The 18,295-nt window shown below is 36.4% G+C and overlaps 1 protein-coding gene across 1 annotated transcript; it reads left to right on the top strand.

The window, feature by feature from the left end:
• Window positions 1-356: 356 nt before the first annotated feature.
• LOC144441097 (suppressor of SWI4 1 homolog) lies at window positions 357-11,471 on the top strand. Its single transcript, XM_078130626.1, has 14 exons — window positions 357-511; window positions 679-852; window positions 2,881-2,982; window positions 3,979-4,029; window positions 4,718-4,888; window positions 5,427-5,503; window positions 6,277-6,384; window positions 6,669-6,792; window positions 7,675-7,753; window positions 8,199-8,253; window positions 8,652-8,726; window positions 8,918-8,994; window positions 9,944-10,030; window positions 10,402-11,471. The coding sequence occupies exons 1-14, from the start codon at window positions 488-490 to the stop codon at window positions 10,617-10,619; spliced, it is 1,422 nt and encodes a 473-aa protein (XP_077986752.1). The 5' UTR covers window positions 357-487; the 3' UTR covers window positions 10,620-11,471.
• Window positions 11,472-18,295: the final 6,824 nt, after the last annotated feature.

Here is an 18,295-nt window from a genome sequence, read left to right as displayed (position 1 = left end):
CTATTATAATCCATACTCCATAATTTTTCAACTCGATTCATAGCTGCCACAATTTATACTTGGGGTATCGTCCCGGGGGTATCGTTGGCGGTCCTGTATAAACTCGAGTTTAGTGAGTGGTTACAGGGACACAAACATCGACAAATCTCTTTCGGTAAATAGTGGCAGAGCAACTACAGACGTACGTACGTATATGTGCGAGTATGAATTTATTTATCACGACTGTTTTACTCATTACTTTTGCACTCCTAATAATGATATGTGTGAGCAAGCTGATTTTTCCAAAAACAAAAGATTGTTGATCAACAGGTTTGAGGGCGTTATACTCTTGCAACATACAAAATGGCTTCCGGATACATGTGTTGTAGTACACGTGTGTAAATATTGTTGCGAGCAAAAGCGATCTGAATTACACACTACGGACTGTTTAAATCAAACAGTGGAGATAGATAGGTGTCTGTGAAAAGAAGTGATCGTACATAGGACCATGGCACGCAAACGGAAGGGAAAGGTAAGTGAATTTTGACCGTAAACTTCAGTGCAGTGACTGTAACGTAACCGATTCCTTGCAACTTCGCAACCCGCATAGGCGGCATAACGAAGCTTATGTTACACTGAAGCTTCAGGATGTACTGGAACATCTTTTTGAAATAACTATATATTTTTTTATATATCCAGAGCAAAGAAACGCGAAAAATACGCGCAGCAACTAGTAGAGTATTACAGTTTAGTGACATCAACAAAGCACCTCATTCATTTGTATTTCACCGTGGTCTGGTTGGTAGAAACATCAGGCAACTCGTACTAGACACAAGGAGAATGATGGAACCATATACAGCATCGAATCTTAGGGTATGTATTTTTTGCTCTGTTCATTTCATATCAATTACAATTTCCAGACAGTTCGTCACATGTTAATTCACAATATTGATGGTGATGGTGGTACACAGTGGTGGTGGTGGTGGTGGTGGTGGTGATGATGACAACAACAGGGATAGTTGTGTGGTGTCAATGACGATAGATGATGATGATGGTGTTGTTGTTGGTGGTGGTGGTAGTGATGATATGGAAAGCCGGTTGGGACCATCGTCGTCAACGCTACATTGCATAGAAAAAGCCTATCAAAGTCGTCATCGTCATCGGCTGTTGTCGACGATAAAACTAGCTACACACGCCAATGTGGACCTTCATCGTCGTCGTCATCACCATCACCATGCATGCAAATTTGTCGTCATCGTTGGCCAAGTATGCGACATCATCGTTGATGCCTTTTAACAAGTCGTCATCGTCGATGGCCTAATATACTAAAAATAGCCTATATGCGACACCATCGATGTTGAAAAACGCACATGCGCAGAAGATGCCTTTTAACAAGTCGTCTTCGTCGACGGCCTAAATACTAAAAATAGCCTATATGCGACACCATCGATGTCGAAAAATGCACATGCGTAGAAGATGCCTTTTAAAAAAGTCGTTGGCCGAGGGCGACGATGACAACAAGAAGTGCATGCACCAATGGCACTCGGACAAAACAGCGTCAACAGCTAGCGTTGAGGACGTAAATGCAACACTTTTATCTTGTTTATTTCCGGCTGTTTATACTCATAGCTTGTATTTTCAAAGAATCTGGGTTGTATTAATGACTGACATTTCTAACCCCATGCCTGGAACTCGGCAGTGTTCAGTACTTATCATGTCAAGTTGTCATAGTGTGTAGGGAAATAAATTTAGCATGTCATTTTGAGCCGTAGTCATCATAATCATTATGATATTTTGATGATCCCTTGGGTGTAGATTTGGTTTTCCTACTTGTGTTTTTCTCAAACAGGGCTACAAATAAAACGTAATATCAGACACACATTAATTAGAGATCAAGAAAAAATCGTTTATTTACTACACGTTTATTTACACGTAAGGCGTTACGTTTTTTATGGGTTTGTTTTTCATGGTAAGTATCACCGAGTACCGGTGTTGGATACCGGTGTTGCATTTACGTCCTCAGCGCTAGCTGTTGACGCTGTTTTGTCCGAGTGCCATTGGTGCATGCACTTCTTGTTGTCATCGTCGCCCTCGGCCAACGACGATGCATGTTGCAAAGTTGCCAACGACAACAACTTTTTTAAAAGGCATCTTCTACACATGTGCGTTTTTCGACATCGATGGTGTCGCATATAGGCTATTTTTAGTATTTAGGCCGTCGACGAAGACGACTTGTTAAAAGACATCTTCTGCGCATGTGCATTTTTCAACATCGATGGTGTCGCATATAGGCTATTTTTAGTATATTAGGCCATCGACGATGACGACTTGTTAAAAGGCATCAACGATGATGTCACATACTTGGCCAACGATGACGACAAATTTGCATGCATGGTGATGGTGATGACGACGACGATGAAGGTCCACATTGGCGTGTGTAGCTAGTTTTATCGTCGACAACAGCCGATGACGGCGACGACTTTGATAGGCTTTTTCTATGCAATGTAGTGTTGACGACGATGGTCCCAACCGGCTTTCCATATGATGATGATGACAACGACGACAATGATGGTGGTGGTGGTGGTGGCAGTAATGATGATGACTAGTGGTGGTGGTGGTGGTGGTGGTGGTGACAACTATAGTGATGTGGTAGTAATGCTAATAGCTGATCCACTCAATGTTGTTGTTTGGTGGTGGTGGTGGTGGTGGTGGTGGTGGTGGTGGTGGTGGTGGCGGCAGGGGAATGTGCATAATTTTAAACTGGAGATATAGCTAGCTGTGAGCATACATGTATGTGTATGTCATCTGTAGAGTTGTGCTGTTATTATTAAGAATGTGTTACCATGACAACTGCAGTGACAAATACTTAACCATAGGTACATGTAATTTTGTTTCTTTCAGGTACACAGGAAGAATGTATTGAAGGACTTTGTAAGTGTAGCTGGACCTTTAGGAGTTAGTCATATTATAGCATTCACAAGAACAGAAGTAGGAATTAATTTGGTGAGTTCAAAAGTTACAGTAAATAAGGACTTCAAAACATTAATTTACAAAGAGATTGACAGAAAATATCTTTCAGGATAAGTTTATCATCTCATTATAGTGTTACCAGGACACATGTACAACAGTGTCTCATTCATTTGAGTCGGTACAAATCAGGTTTAGGCTAGGGAGTCTAATCCTGTTCCTATCCCTCATCTAAATCTAAGCTGAACTCCCTAACTTGAATACAAATATGTATTCTATTGTAAAGTCAGTCCACTGTTCTACATTCTTGCCCTCTTACCTTCATAAATTAATTCCACATATATTGCAGCCGTCATATCATTATTTTTTTGCACTGTAATCTAAGCGTCTTCAATGAACAATACTTAATTAACTTTCATCTATTTTGTTGTTCCAAAACAAAGACACTGACGTGAACACCAAGGTTGATGAGCAAAATTACCAATTTCATTTTCTTGTTCTCTGGACATGTGTGATAGAAATGATACAGGTATACATATATTTGGCAATATTTGGTTTGTTGAAGCATTCCATTGTGACACAGTCTAACTTAATCCCTATAAAAATGTATCATATCATACCAAAAATGTTGGTAGTTTTGGACATTTTAATTTGAGAGTTATAAAAATACTTCAAAATAAATCCCAAATTTTCAACAAAATTTCTTTTTAATTTTCATTTGATACTATGAACCCAGAGTCCAAGAATATTTGTTCTCGTTGATATTTAGGACCTAAAAATCATAAAAAGACTGAATTCACACTCTATGAAAATCATAGAACATGATGGTGCAAGTAAATATCTTTATTTTTTTGGCCTGTCAGAACTGAATTGTAAAAATGACAGGAAGTGTATCAAGAATCAATCTTTTGAAAAAAAAAGAGGACTGTGATACACATAACCAGTCACCTACTGAAATATTACATTATGAATATCTCAAAATGAATTTAAATAAGAAATTGTCTCATATACTTTCAAATTTTTCATTTTTAGAAAATTAGCAGATTGCCAAGAGGACCAACATTGACATTTAGAGTAAATTCAGTAAGTATATTTGTGTTTTTCTGTCTTGCATAATGATCGGGATTCTTTTAGTAATAAACAACAATTGTAGTTGTTACCTTATACTGTAGTAGTCAGTTTGCCCTCTAAGTCAATTTGATGTGCCACTGATGCACACAATTTCTAGTGACACACCAAAATTTGATGTTCCCCTATCTCTTTCTACATGGAGACTAACAAGAAATGACAGTTATCATTTTGACCCACAACAACAAAATTGGCTATCAAAGAATGTTTGTGCCTGGAGTGATGGCTAGGTTGTAACCCTGGAATGATGGCTTTCACTAGTGTCTAGTCATCACAGGTACAAGCATCCTTTCATTGCTCCAGTTCTGTTCCTTGAAGAAGGCCATCTGTGTACATGTGTAGCCGAAATGTTAAAAATAAAGTAATTTTAAAGGGAGGTAGTTGACTAGCAACTCACTGAGTCCAACCCCTGTAAACACATCAAATGTAGACAACATACAAAATCTGGGCATTTCAAAGTGTTTCAAAACATGTAGTTACAAGTTACAATACACAGATACAATCATTAACACATGAATTTTTGCACATGAATGTAAATAGACAGTGAAATGTTACCGTAGAAACAAAACATCTACATTGTACATCAAAATATATGTGTTAAAAAACAAAGAGTAAATTACTTTCTCATATTGTTGTTTTCCAGTACTGTTTGAGTAAAGACATAATATCATCATTGAAGAGACATAGTATGTATGCAGAACAGTTTCAACATCATCCATTGTTAGTTCTCAACAACTTTGCACGGGAAGGTCTTCATTTTAAACTAATGTCTACAATGTTGCAGAATATGTTTCCATCTATTAATGTTAATAAGGTGAGAATTGATACAATGTTTTTATCTAAAACTAAGATAAGTCTGTGATTATGTGAATGAGGGATTTATTCCCTATGTGCTTATACAGATAGCAAGGATCTTTATTTCTTAGGCAGCCAAGGAAGAAAAATTTTAGATCCGTTGTCAATTACAGCAAAACATAAGAGATTTTGCAACGTCATCCTTTTATCAATATTGTCTATTTGCATATTCTTTGAAACCCGTCACCAGTATGCTTTGATGTTTGACATATGTATATATCTAGGGTTGAATCTAGTCAGGTTTGTTCATGCCCGGTTTGATCTGTCATTTTCTATCTTTTATGAATTCTTGCGTGTTAGTTAAGATCTGGGTACCACGGTAACAGAGAGGGGGAAAATCTGGTATAATTTGCAAAGCTTTCCATACCATGTATCATAACTTTGGTGGTGATTCCCAGCATATGGAACTCGGGTAGATTTTACCTGCTTACTGCCCTTAACAAAACCATTGCTTGTAACAATAAACTAACAGTTCTTGTATATTGTATTCTTCATAGGTTCATCTAAATGATATCAGAAGATGTGTTCTTTTCAACTACGATCCAGAAACAAAACTGGTAGAATTGAGGCATTAGTAAGTACCGTCAACCCCATTGTTGTGCTATAATAGAATATTCCAATTGGTTTCTGGGATAAGACTACTCCACTTATCAAAGGAAAGGGGTGTAAAGTTCCTTTCATTGTAAAGTGTGTGAAGATTTATTTCTTAGTCAAAGAAAGTTAGTGTTAAACTGAATCCTAATAACATACACTACAGAATTTATCCTTCATGATATATGCCAACAAGGTTTAACACTCTCCATTCGTCCGTCTGTCTGTCCATCTGTCCATCTGTCTGTCTGTCTGGCTGTCTGTCTGTCCATCCATCCATCTGTCTGTCTGTCTGGCTGTCTGTCTGTCCATCTGTTAGCTGGATATCTGAAAAACAGTATTGATGAATTTAGACAAACCTTTGTTTAAAGATCATCACTGAGAGACAAGGCCCATTTTAATTTGGTTAGAGATCTGATTTCAGATCTGTATTTTAGTGGAAATTTAAGTTAAATATTGCATGACATTACTACTGGTAGCATCAGCCATTGAGCTCCAACTTTTGATGGCATCCTATGATGAATGGATAGCAGGCTTTTATATATGGAGAACTGCACAGGATTGGCAGAGGTATTCATTCCATGGAGTGTCCGTCCTCGAATTTGAAATGTAACATTAGAATTCAAATTCTACATTTGTTTGGAAATTCCTTAAATGTTTCAAGCCACCAGCAGCACAAAATTATGACATTCAGTGTATTTTCTAAGCTCAACAGTGTATCCTATTACATGTCTGTTTTGTGACTCTCCATTGCAGTTCAATCAAAGTTGTACCTGTTGGCATGAGTCGGGGAGTCAAGAAACTGATCCAAGCCAAGATTCCAAATATGGCAAGGTACCATGATGTCAGTGAATTTTTAATGAAGTAAGTATATCATGGGATGGATGATTTATTCAAATTAATCATATAAATATGATTCATATTTATGAAAATACTGAACAAAAAATATTGTTTTGATATGCATGTTATATAATGCAGCTGACCAATCAGAAGAATCCATTCCCATTTGGATTTGCATGCACATTTAAATATTTATACGAACAGGAACAGCAAAGATGATTTGTTGAATATATAGCCATGTTTCAAATGTTTGAATGTTGTCCAATTGGAAGAGATTTTACGTCAGCATGTTGATTGCTTTGTTTCAGTCCGGGTTATTTATCAGAAAGTGAAGCAGAGCAAGATGGGCCACATAACGAAGTGACATTACCACAGACAGTCACCAGCAGAGGAAATATAGCATCACAACAAAGTGCTGTCAGATTGGTTGAGGTAAGAAACAAACAGGGAAACACACGTACAGTCAAAGACAGACGGACGAGTGTTGACACTGAGATACATGCAGACAGAGACGTACAGGGAGACACACTTGTAGACAGAAGCAGACTGACAAGGGTTGACACTGGGATAAATGCAGACAGACGTACAGGGAGACACACTTGTAGACAGAAAGAGACTGACAAGGGTTGACACTGAGATACATGCAGACAGACGTACAGGGAGACACACTTGTAGAGAGAAAGAGACTGACAAGGGTTGACACTGAGATAGATACAGACAGAGACTTACAGGGAGACACACTTGTAGACAAGTAGACTGACAAGGGTTGACACTGAGATAGATGCAGACAGACGTACAAGGAGGCACACTTGTAAGTTGTAGAGAGAAAGAGACTGACAAGGGTAGACACTGAGATAGATGCAGACAGACGTACAGGGAGACACACTTGTAGAGAGAAGGAGACTGACAATGGTAGACACTGAGATAGATGCAGACACAGACTATTTAATCAGTACCTCAGCTGGAAGCTTTAGGCTTATGTTTTAAAGCATTTGAAATAGCATACTTTTGTGACTGATATGAACACCATGACTATAAATAAGTTTGGCACAAAGTAGAGTTTCTTTACTTGAATGTTACAGTTTTATAAAACTTCAGATTGTGTAGATTACAAGTGTACATTCTCTTAACACTACCTGCATGTTTTCTGCACACCTGGTAGGAGTTGACATATTGATATAAAAGCTCACCAGAGAGGTTGAATATTTTTACCCTTTTCCTCACACATTGCTTAATATGTTGTGGAGGTTGAATGTCTTGATCCTATCCTGTCGTACAGTCAGCTTATTGTAAAATCATTGTAAATTCTTTTAGATTGGACCCAGAATGAAACTACAGTTACTCAAGATAGAGGAGGGTCTTTGGGATGGAGAAGTTATCTTCCATGAATTCAGTAAGTGTGTATGCTGTACATTTGAACACAAATTCAAAGTCAAAATGAAACCATATGAACATACAATTTTGATGCACGATCCCTAATTTGTGTTTCTATGACAACCGTAGACACAACTATGTCCTACACTTGAGAAATAATGAACACGAAAAGACAGAGGAATAGTTTGTTGTGACTTCCAGAAGAAATGGTTAAAGATAATGAGGACAGTTTCATTCATGGTTAAAGCATTTGACGACACTTTCTTTGTGTAAAAATTGTCCCGTTTACTGAAAAATGTCCATTAAATGAAATTGAGAACACGATTGAAACAATGGGGACAAGTTGGGGAGTAGTATAATGTGTTAGCTGGGTATCTTAAACGTGCATTAACTGTAAAGGGGGTATTTGCCAGATTTTCCAAGTGTGTGTGTATTACTTTCTGTTTTTCTTCTTCTGTTCTTAGTCCAGAAAAGTGACCAAGAACTAGCAGAAATAAAGAAAAGAAAAGAATCAAAGAGGTAAGAAATGAGCTTTAATACCAGGTATACAAAATAAAATGGTTAGAAGTGATTGGTTAAGAGCTTTAATACCAGGTGTACAAAATAAAATGATTGGTTAAGAGCTTTAATACCAGGTGTATGATATATAAAAAGAGAGTCACAACTTCATATGAATAAATGGTGCTATTTGAGTTTACTTTGACCTTTAAAATCAGATGTCAAACTATACAGGATAAGGAAACACTAAATTTGTGTGTGTTTGTAAGAAATGCCTGTACATCAGTGACACTTCAAATCCATGCAAGAGGATACAGTTTGCATTTTTGCTAGATTGTCCATTGGAATTATAACATTGTGATTGTTTTTTTTATGTATTTCATTAATTCTTTTTCCTTTTATTAATTATTTCAAAACAGGAAGATTAAAGATAAAAGGAGGAAAGACCAAGAAAGTAATGTTCAAAAGAAAATAGCTGCAAAAGAAAAAAATAAGTAAGTGAAGACTCACAATTAATGGTGTGATTTTCACTTTTCATATAATTATGTAATCCACCTATCCCACATAACATGGACAACTGTTCCAGCGTGCCTACACAAAGAGTATGTTTGGCTTCTTTTTGATAATTTAGTTGGATGAAAGTATGTTATAGATTTTGGCCATTAAATTCATATTTTCATTTCAGGGAAAAATCGTTAGCTGGTATGAAAAGGAAAAGCAAAGAAGAAGGACAAGATGATGAAACAGAGGAGCCTGCACAAGGTATGAATTGTACTGTAAAAGAATACATGTTGGTTATAATGTTGGTTTATATGTAATGCTTTTCTACTCTGTGCTTAAAGCGCTTTACAATTATTATCCCTGGCATGGATCTATGGCGACACAACTGCCCTTTTATACTTCCTCAACTCCCTGGGGAGCATACAATCCATTGCAGCCTTTATAAGCACATAGGATTAAAGCCTTCACATTGCAATCTCTGTCCAAACAGGTCCCCAAATATACAGCTGGGTTGACTGAGGCACAGTCATGGTTCAAATCTTGCCTAAGGACTTGAGACAAATGTCTGCAGCTAGGTTTGAATCTGCAACTAGCACATTCAAAGCCAACCATGAAGGTTGGATGAATGTCAATGTGCCTTACCCAGGGTACCTGCATATGAATGTACTATATTCTGCATACATGTGTGTCATATTGACATACCCAGGGTACCTGCATATGTTAATGTACCTTACTTTGTATACATCTGTGCCAAATTGCCATACTCTGGATACATAATTTATAATGTATTGTGGTCTGGATACATGCATGATGGCAAGGGCAGTGATATAGACTCTTTTTCTCATGTCAACTTTATTGTTCCTCTGTTTGCACTGTTTATAATTCATAGTTTTCAATCTGAGTCCTCATGTTTTGTTCAGGGATATGAAGTTATGTGTTGTTTGGGCGTACATGACTTCAAAATACTTTCCCAGACAAGTACAACCATCGCAACAAAGATGTTGGCTGATGCATTTGACCACCTGTCGGGGACAGTATGTTGAAGTCACACATGACTAAACAACACCTGACTTAATAACCCTGAAGAAGCTTTGAGGATTCAGGTTGAAATCTAGGATTTTGTGCAGTACAAAGTTTAAATTTAGGTGAAATTCTTTCAGGATAGTAAGTTCAGCTTCATCATTTGATGTAGTTTTATTTTCTGTTTTAGACACGAAGTATAATGATGGTAGTGATGATGACATGGAGGATGATGTTGATTGGTATCGCAAAGAAGTAGGAGTTGAGCCCGATCCAGGTCAGAATTTTTTTTTTTTTTTTTTTGGGGGGGGGGGGGGGAAGTCATATTGAACAAAAAGGATAATGTTGCAGAGCCAACAAATGTCTATCAGGGGTGAAATTATTGCTGTAATTTGTTAATTTTAAGAAACAAATTATTCATAGCTTACTTCTGACTTTAATTGGCATTTCTAAGTCATTCAGACGTTATCAGTTGAAAGTATCACCAACATATACATTTTTTTATTTTTAACCGACTGACCGACCGACCGACCGACTGACAGACCCAACATCTTAAAGGTGTTACAGTGAAGAACATAGATATAAATGGAGCTGCCCAGATATGTCAGTATTCTTAAATGTATTTTATGTTCTCCTTTTTGATTTCAGAATTTTTTCCTGCAAAGACAGGCAAGCCTTCAATGAAGAGAAAAGTACGATTTGATAAAAGTACTGTACCCAAGAAGAAGATGAAAGTAAAACAAGAAAAAGCTGCAAAAGTGGAGAAGAGAAAAATGAAAACCACCCAAGATAAGAAAAAGTCGGGAAAATTCCAAGGAAAACCCAAAGTTCAATCCAAAAAGAAAAAGAACTTTAAAAAGCGATAAATGATCCAGAAATTTGTCATGTCTGTGTCATTTGATGAACTTTTATTCCAATGGAACCAACATAAGTAACATTTAAGAATTGGCATATTAATTTTATCACATTCTGTGTAAAAGTTCAGAAATGTTATTTTTTGTACAGTTTTGAGAGTGATTTCACTAGATATGTTCACCAAACAGTTTGAAGACAACTAAAACTCTACTTCAATCGCTTGTCATCAGCAAAGAAGGCTGTGTTCACACTCTGAAGTTTGTTGTTTTTACAATCAGTGCATTTGCTAATGAAGGCAACAATGTCTACATAGAGATTTAATACAATCAGTTCAAGCTTGCAGATATTTCCATGGCTTGTACTGTATATTTGGTGGTAATGCTGTTGGAAGTCGAGTTAGATGTTATTCCCCAATATTTTTCTTCATTCAGCCAAAGAAAATATGAGTGACCTCAGGGGGCTTTGTCACTATGAGTCGCTAGATGAGGAATAATATAACTATTCCAGTGCCAGTAATATCAAAGAAAATCAGTGGAAATTAATGGCAATTTTGAACATTTTGACTCATATTTTCAACACAGAGCAGAACCAGTGATGTAGACACGCATTGCTGTGACATAGACATGCACGCTGTCATGATGTAGAATTACCAGGGTATAAATTCTGTATTTCTGTGTTCAGTTTGGCTTGTGCATGGTATAATAGATTTTTATTGAACTACAACCTAACAAAACAACTGACAGTGCTTGTTTTAGGACTCCTACTCACAATAGCTCTATATGAATAATTCTATATGAATAGTTACTTGTACATGGAGAATACTAGTGTATGGAAACTAATGCCAAGCCCATTCTAGCATTGGAAGGAAAAATAAAGAATTTAGTATTTTATCCTCAGAAATATGTTGCTGTCATTTTTATCATCACAACTAAACTAGTATAAGGTTCAGTAGTGCTATAGGAATTGTAAAGCACATGTGTGTGTGTGTGTGTGTGTGTGTGTGTGTATGTACATACGTTTTCTTGTGAGATCAGAGGTAAGGTGCATTATGTACTGTGAAAGTGTTCTCATGGTGTGATATCAAATTTGTTCACAGTATGTTATGTAGCTGTACACACAGACTCTAGCTGTAACTTATAATTCTTTGAAGTGGCTGTACAGATGAGGATTGGGGTATTTATTTTGAATTTTAAATTTATAAAACAATTTTATCATCAGAAAGAGTATTATGTCACTGATGATATGATGGAGAAACCACAAGTTGAAAGTTGGACAAAAATTATCATTAATCATTGAAATCCGTTAATAAAATAATAGTTTACATTTTCTTTGTGACCTTAAACTACGCCCTCTACGTTAAAATCAGAAAAAGCATCATGTCACTGATGATATGATGTAGAAACCACAAGTTGAAAGTTGGACAAAAATTATCATTAATCGTTGAAATCCGTTAATACAATAATACTTTACAGTTTCCTTGTGACTTTGTTATTTGTAAGACATCAAGACTGTCAAAATCATGATTATGAATTGAAAGCCTCATGAACAATATAAACACAAACATGCACTTTTCATTGTTTTTTTTAACCTAGCGACTTATGACCCACATTACGATCAGAAACATAAAAATACGGAAAGGTCACTGTGTGTTTCTTCTCGATTAACATGTTGTAGACAATTTGATGATGGGAGGCTAAAAATATCCAGGTAATTTTTAAATTCTGTATAAATCTAAAAAAAATTAATCAAAAAATTAATTACCTCCTTGAGTAATTTTATTGAAAATTGCCAAGTTTTTGTGTTGACACTTGACAGTTCTATTTGTATATAATTCAACGATTAGGTATAAATCTTATCATGAATCATTGACTATTAATTAGAAATAGGCATATAGTAATGTGACTACTAGACTAAATATAAATGTATATATTATGCCACTAGTTAACAGAATGCTGGATTCTTTAGTGCACAATTTTAAAACCCATGAACGTACAATAAAGAGTTCGAGCTCAAAAACAAAACCCAGTGCAACAGTTATTGTAACCTGTCTCACACTGTACAACTGTCACCTCAAAAATATATTCCAATACCCACGCCTTGTTTACATCAGAGCCACAAAGAATTTATGCTGATCAAATTCTAGGTCTTTCTACAGGTCGAAAATAGAACTATAACACCACAGTTAGGTTAAAATGTCTAATTAGTAAAGACTGTAGCTAACAGTCAGACTCACAGAGGGGCGATAATGATAACCCAGTGGTCAGTGAAATCACGTAAGATTTTGAGACACGCATAGCCGGTTTCAAGTCTTGTGAACGACAAAAACAAAATGTTAAGAAGGTGACGTAAACACTTAGAGAACGCGAAGATTATATTTTACTCACCAGTCTGTTCCCGAAATCATGGAGAAGCCAAACTTTACCAATAACAGTCAACTCTAGGAGTATTTTCTTTGACAATAAAAAGTATGATTTATTGTTAAATAAACCCATTTTATTAGTGTTATAAAACATGTTGTAGCATCATAATAAAAGAATACAACTTGAATATATATATATATATATATATATATATATATATATATATATATACATATATATATATATATATATATATATATATATATATATATATATATATATATATATATAAGATGAATGTACAGCTCGTTGCAAGTTACCGTTCAGCAGAAACCAATAAATAACAAACTACATGATTATTCTAAACAAGAGCGCTACTTCTTGATACACTGAAAATAAACCATTTACACGCACTGAAACTGGAAGCAGACACGCGGGCGCCAATGTTTTGACGCCTGCATTTGATGTCTGCTTGATGGCACTTAATTCATTACACAAAATGTCGCAAGACAATGTATTCAGTCAATTTTGCTGTCTTAAAGTGTAGTGGCATGTGCAGTTTCTTAATGTATATGGTCTCTGCGTATAGTTGTATCAAACAGAGCCACCGAACTGTAACTTGATGTTTGTGTATTGTGTAAATCGTTCCATATCTCTATCATACAAGTACAGTTCAAATCTGACATTTTACCATAGAATAGAAGTAAATATAAGGTAAAGTTAAAGACACAATTCTTTATGATTAGAAAGTGTTTCAAGTTGTTTGGTATAGAATTATGACAACATGCTGAAATAGAGGACGTCAGAAAATAATTGTTCCAGCCATTATCAACTATTGTGATGTGAAGGTGGAAATTCAACTGACATCTCAGTTAGATAAAGTTAGGAGCCGCTTCTGTATAGTTCTAAGGGGACGATACAAAGATAACAGTTAACGTTTTCTTAATAGTGGCGGATGAAATCTCTCTCTCTCTCTCTCTCTCTCTCTCTCTCTCTCTCTCTCTCTCTCTCTCTCTCTCTCTCTCTCTCTCTCTCTCTCTCTCTCTCTCTCTCTCTCTCTCTCTCTCTCTCTATTAAGAACGGAATGCTGTTCTCGAGACATCCATGGACTATACAGTGGAAATGATCGTAGCGCGTATAGGACTAAACAAGGTCCAATCTGACGAAATTATCATTTCAGCCTTAGTTATATAATATGTTACATTAAAATTACCTATTTCGCAATCCTGTCCATAATAGCCGAATTTACAGACACAGTCGTAACTATGGAAACCAGGAATACATGTACCATGATTCTGGCAAGGCTTGGTGTCACATATGTTTGCATCGTAAGCTGCGAAGACAATATTTAATTTAATACATGTACTTTAGTTTCAGCGGTTTTCCTTGAAATTTGGCCACCCGCTATGGCCGATCCGTGTAGGCACACAGCAGGCTAAATGATTACCGTGTTACCATGGTTACAAGACATAAATTCTGCATATCTTATGACAGAGTAAAATCTAACAGATGACGTGAGACCTACGTTTTAACATCAATAATTTTTAGGACGAAAATGTTGTTGTTTAAAAGGTGGTTTTACAATCCAAATTACTCAGGAAATCCATTTGACTGTAGAGTTTCACAGTCTGGATATAGGTGGTTTTTTTTTTCAATTTAAAATATTGTTCAGTGGGTAATTTTTGTTGTTATCAGATTGAATATTTGGAATTATATTGGAATACGTGCCATCACCTGGTGTACGTGCTAGATTATCGATGGAGACTTATATGTATGAATATCTGTCTACACATAGTTGCCGACTATATTATATATGTACTCTCAGTACGTACGTACACACACACACGCACACACACACACACACACACACACACACACACACACACACACACACACACACACATTGCCTCTGTTTTTACGATAGCCATGGTTTTCATTACGTGATACACATACGTACACTACTATACGGCATAGAAAATACAAACAGGACAGCATAACACAACAAAATTACACAGAACAATACAGCACAACATAGGACAGCACAGCACAGCACAACACAACACACCACAACACAGCACAGCACAGCACAGCACAACACAACACAACACAACACAACACAACACAACACAACACAGCACAACACAGCACAGCACAGCACAACACAACACAACACAACACAAGACAACACAACACAACACAACACAACACAGCACAGCACAATACAGCACAACACAGCACAGCACAGCACAACACAGCACAACACAACACAACACAACACAACACAACACAGCACAACACAACACAACACAACACAACACAACACAACACAACACAGTACAGCACAATACAGCACAACACAGCACAGCACAGCACAGCACAACACAACACAACACAACACAACACAACACAACACAACACAACACAACACAACACAACACAACACAACATAACACAACACAACACAACACAACACAACACAACACAACACAACACAACACAACACAACACAACACAACACAACACAAGCACACGACAAGACAAGACGACACGACACGACAGAAGACAAGACAAGACTACAAATCATATCGTATCAAAAAATATATTGTAACCAAACAAATTGTATGGCATAAAATCACATTGATCATATCATATAAACATAACCAAACAAAGTTAGATGACATGGGTGCAATATTTGACTAAGAAAAATCCAAAAATGTGGAAGTTTATGGACACGTACTCATAAACTGGCAACGGTCTCCATAAAATTGCGTTGGACAACGACATAATCTACGGGAACTTCTAGAAATACACGTTCCGCCATTTGAACAATAATTGTCCCTGCATTCGTTATTCCCATGACCTATTTTAAGGAGATAATTTGGAAATAAAATGGAAATAGATTTACAGTGAAATTACACATAGCCTGGTGGCTGTTCACACATAGAATCGACTTCAACATCTATGGAGTAGTAATTCTCTGGGCTATGTAACCTAGCAGACTAGGAAAGGCATAATACACATGTAACATTTTAAAGTGTTGGGGTATTTAAATTATGGAAAGATGTTTACTGTTTTGTTACTGTGGTTTTCAAATTAAAACTTTTGAAAAACCAAGAGATAGACTCAAGTTTAAATAAATCGAAGGTTATTAATCTACAAAGTAGTATGAACTCAAATATGACCAGTTTACACGGAAATCCATATGGCCATATACATATCATTCTCCGTGATATTACTATGAGGTATACATATCTAAAGGCTATTTACCATAAGCTTCCGAGATGAAGATAGCTGTAACATACAAGACAAGAATAAGCGCCATTCTGAGCAGTCTTCCGAATCTGGCTATGGAGAGAGAGTATGTGTGCACAGACATGTAACTAGTCGGCTAGCGTTTGTCAAATCAGTTTGTTTACTGCTAACTATGTACGGAAGCCGTACGTTTCCTTCGTGTCATATTATCGGCTGTGCTGAAAATTGCCTCGGGCTGATTTATCAAATTTCATCATTTAGGATACGTGTTGACATGTTTTATTTCATTACATGTTTTACAACCTCTAATATGATTATACAGTGTTGCATTACTACCGTTGTAACAGTAGGACACCACTCGTGTGACTAGTAACCGTGGCTACACGCATCGTATCATACGAGTCAAGGATATATCTTAGTTTCGGTCACGTGTAACATTTCTCGATTTCCGTTAGATTATTAGAACGAATTTGATCGAATTTCTTGGTTTGATTTTCGCTGATAGGATATATAACCCCCACTTTCTCTTTCTTTTTCATTGTTTCTCGATCTTTCTGTCCTTATCTGCCTGTTTGTATAATATATCTGTCCCTATTCTCTGCGCATGTGTGTGTGTGTGCGTATGTGTGTGTGTGTGTGTGTGCGTGTGTGCGTGTGTGTGTGTGTGTGTGTGTGTGTGTGTGTGTGTGTGTGTGTGTGTGTGTGTGTGTGTGTGTGTGTGTGTGTGTGTGTAAAATAAACTTTCACCGAAGTTCGTCTACCCTTTGACTAGACACTCTCCTGACCAAAGGCCTCTGCACTTTACAACTGTTCTAAACACAACCATACCCTGGACTATTGGACATATCCTGAAGTACAATTAGCTTCCATCATCCGATCGAGTTCATCATTTTTACAATATTTGCTCTGTGCAAACATCTTTTCTTTACAATGGCACGTAGTGGACGGTACATAAGGCCCCCCCCCCCCCCAAACAAAATATCTGGTTCTGGTCAGGGTAAACTTTCTAAAGTGGTGCGACGACGCTAATTTTTTTTTCCTAATTTTTTTTTTTTTTTTTTTTTTTTTTTTGCAAATTAGTAAATACACATTTTTTTGACACTTTACATACTCTGTTCTATCATATTTATCTCTTGAAAAACTTCCTTTTTCTTCAAAGCAGTTTAGGTTTTGTATTTAAGCAGTCTTTGGCATGTAGGGTAGATTTCAGCAGCTTGTTCTCCTGATATCAGGAATAAATAAGGAACGGGAAAGCAAATATTATCGGAAAAAAAAGGATCGACGCGAGGGTATAGGGCACGCGCGCGCTGACCAGAACCAGATATATATATATTGTTTGGCCTAACTTTAACAATTTTAGATTTTTTTTGCCATACATACGTTGCTTCTGTATATGAATTAAATGATATCTTAGGAGGTAAAGACAAACTCTAACTTAGGAATGATACGAACTGATCGACAACATGACCTACATTTATTCAGTGCCTGACAAAAATCCTTAATGTTGTGCAGAGACAGAGACAATGAACATGTTTATATATTTCATTGTGTTGGGGGCGTCAATAAATAGACCTTGAAGTCATGATACAAATCTGAAAACTGACTACTAATTTCCCATGGTTTTGGTTTGTATATAACGACCAATTCCTCCATATAATTGTTACATGTAATACATGCTGTATTGTTCGATTACAGATGAGTTACTGGGGTGTACTTGAATCTCATCGTTGCTTTATATTATGATGTTTCAGGTTCTACATTATGGACTTTAGCATCATTGAAGAGACAAACTGCATTTAATTTACACTATGAAGTAACACAGTATGTGATTTATTTCAAAGGTTTTATATACAATTTGAATCATGGTACAAGATTTTTCCGCGAAACATTTTTTAACACGATTTTAATTACAATTATTTTTATTCTTGTAATTGTGTGTTGCCTACACAGTAGACACATCGAATTGTACTTTCATATTGATATCGTGGACCGATGAAATCACTTTTACACATAGTAGTTAAATTGAGAATCTATTTTTAGAAAAGACTATCAATGTTGTCAATATCTAAACCAAT

The sequence above is a fragment of the Glandiceps talaboti genome, chromosome 10, assembly GCF_964340395.1.
Source record: "Glandiceps talaboti chromosome 10, keGlaTala1.1, whole genome shotgun sequence".
In the NCBI taxonomy this organism is placed as follows: domain Eukaryota; kingdom Metazoa; phylum Hemichordata; class Enteropneusta; family Spengelidae; genus Glandiceps; species Glandiceps talaboti.
Note: the sequence above shows the minus strand (reverse complement) of the source record. Positions and strands in the feature narration are given on the sequence as shown.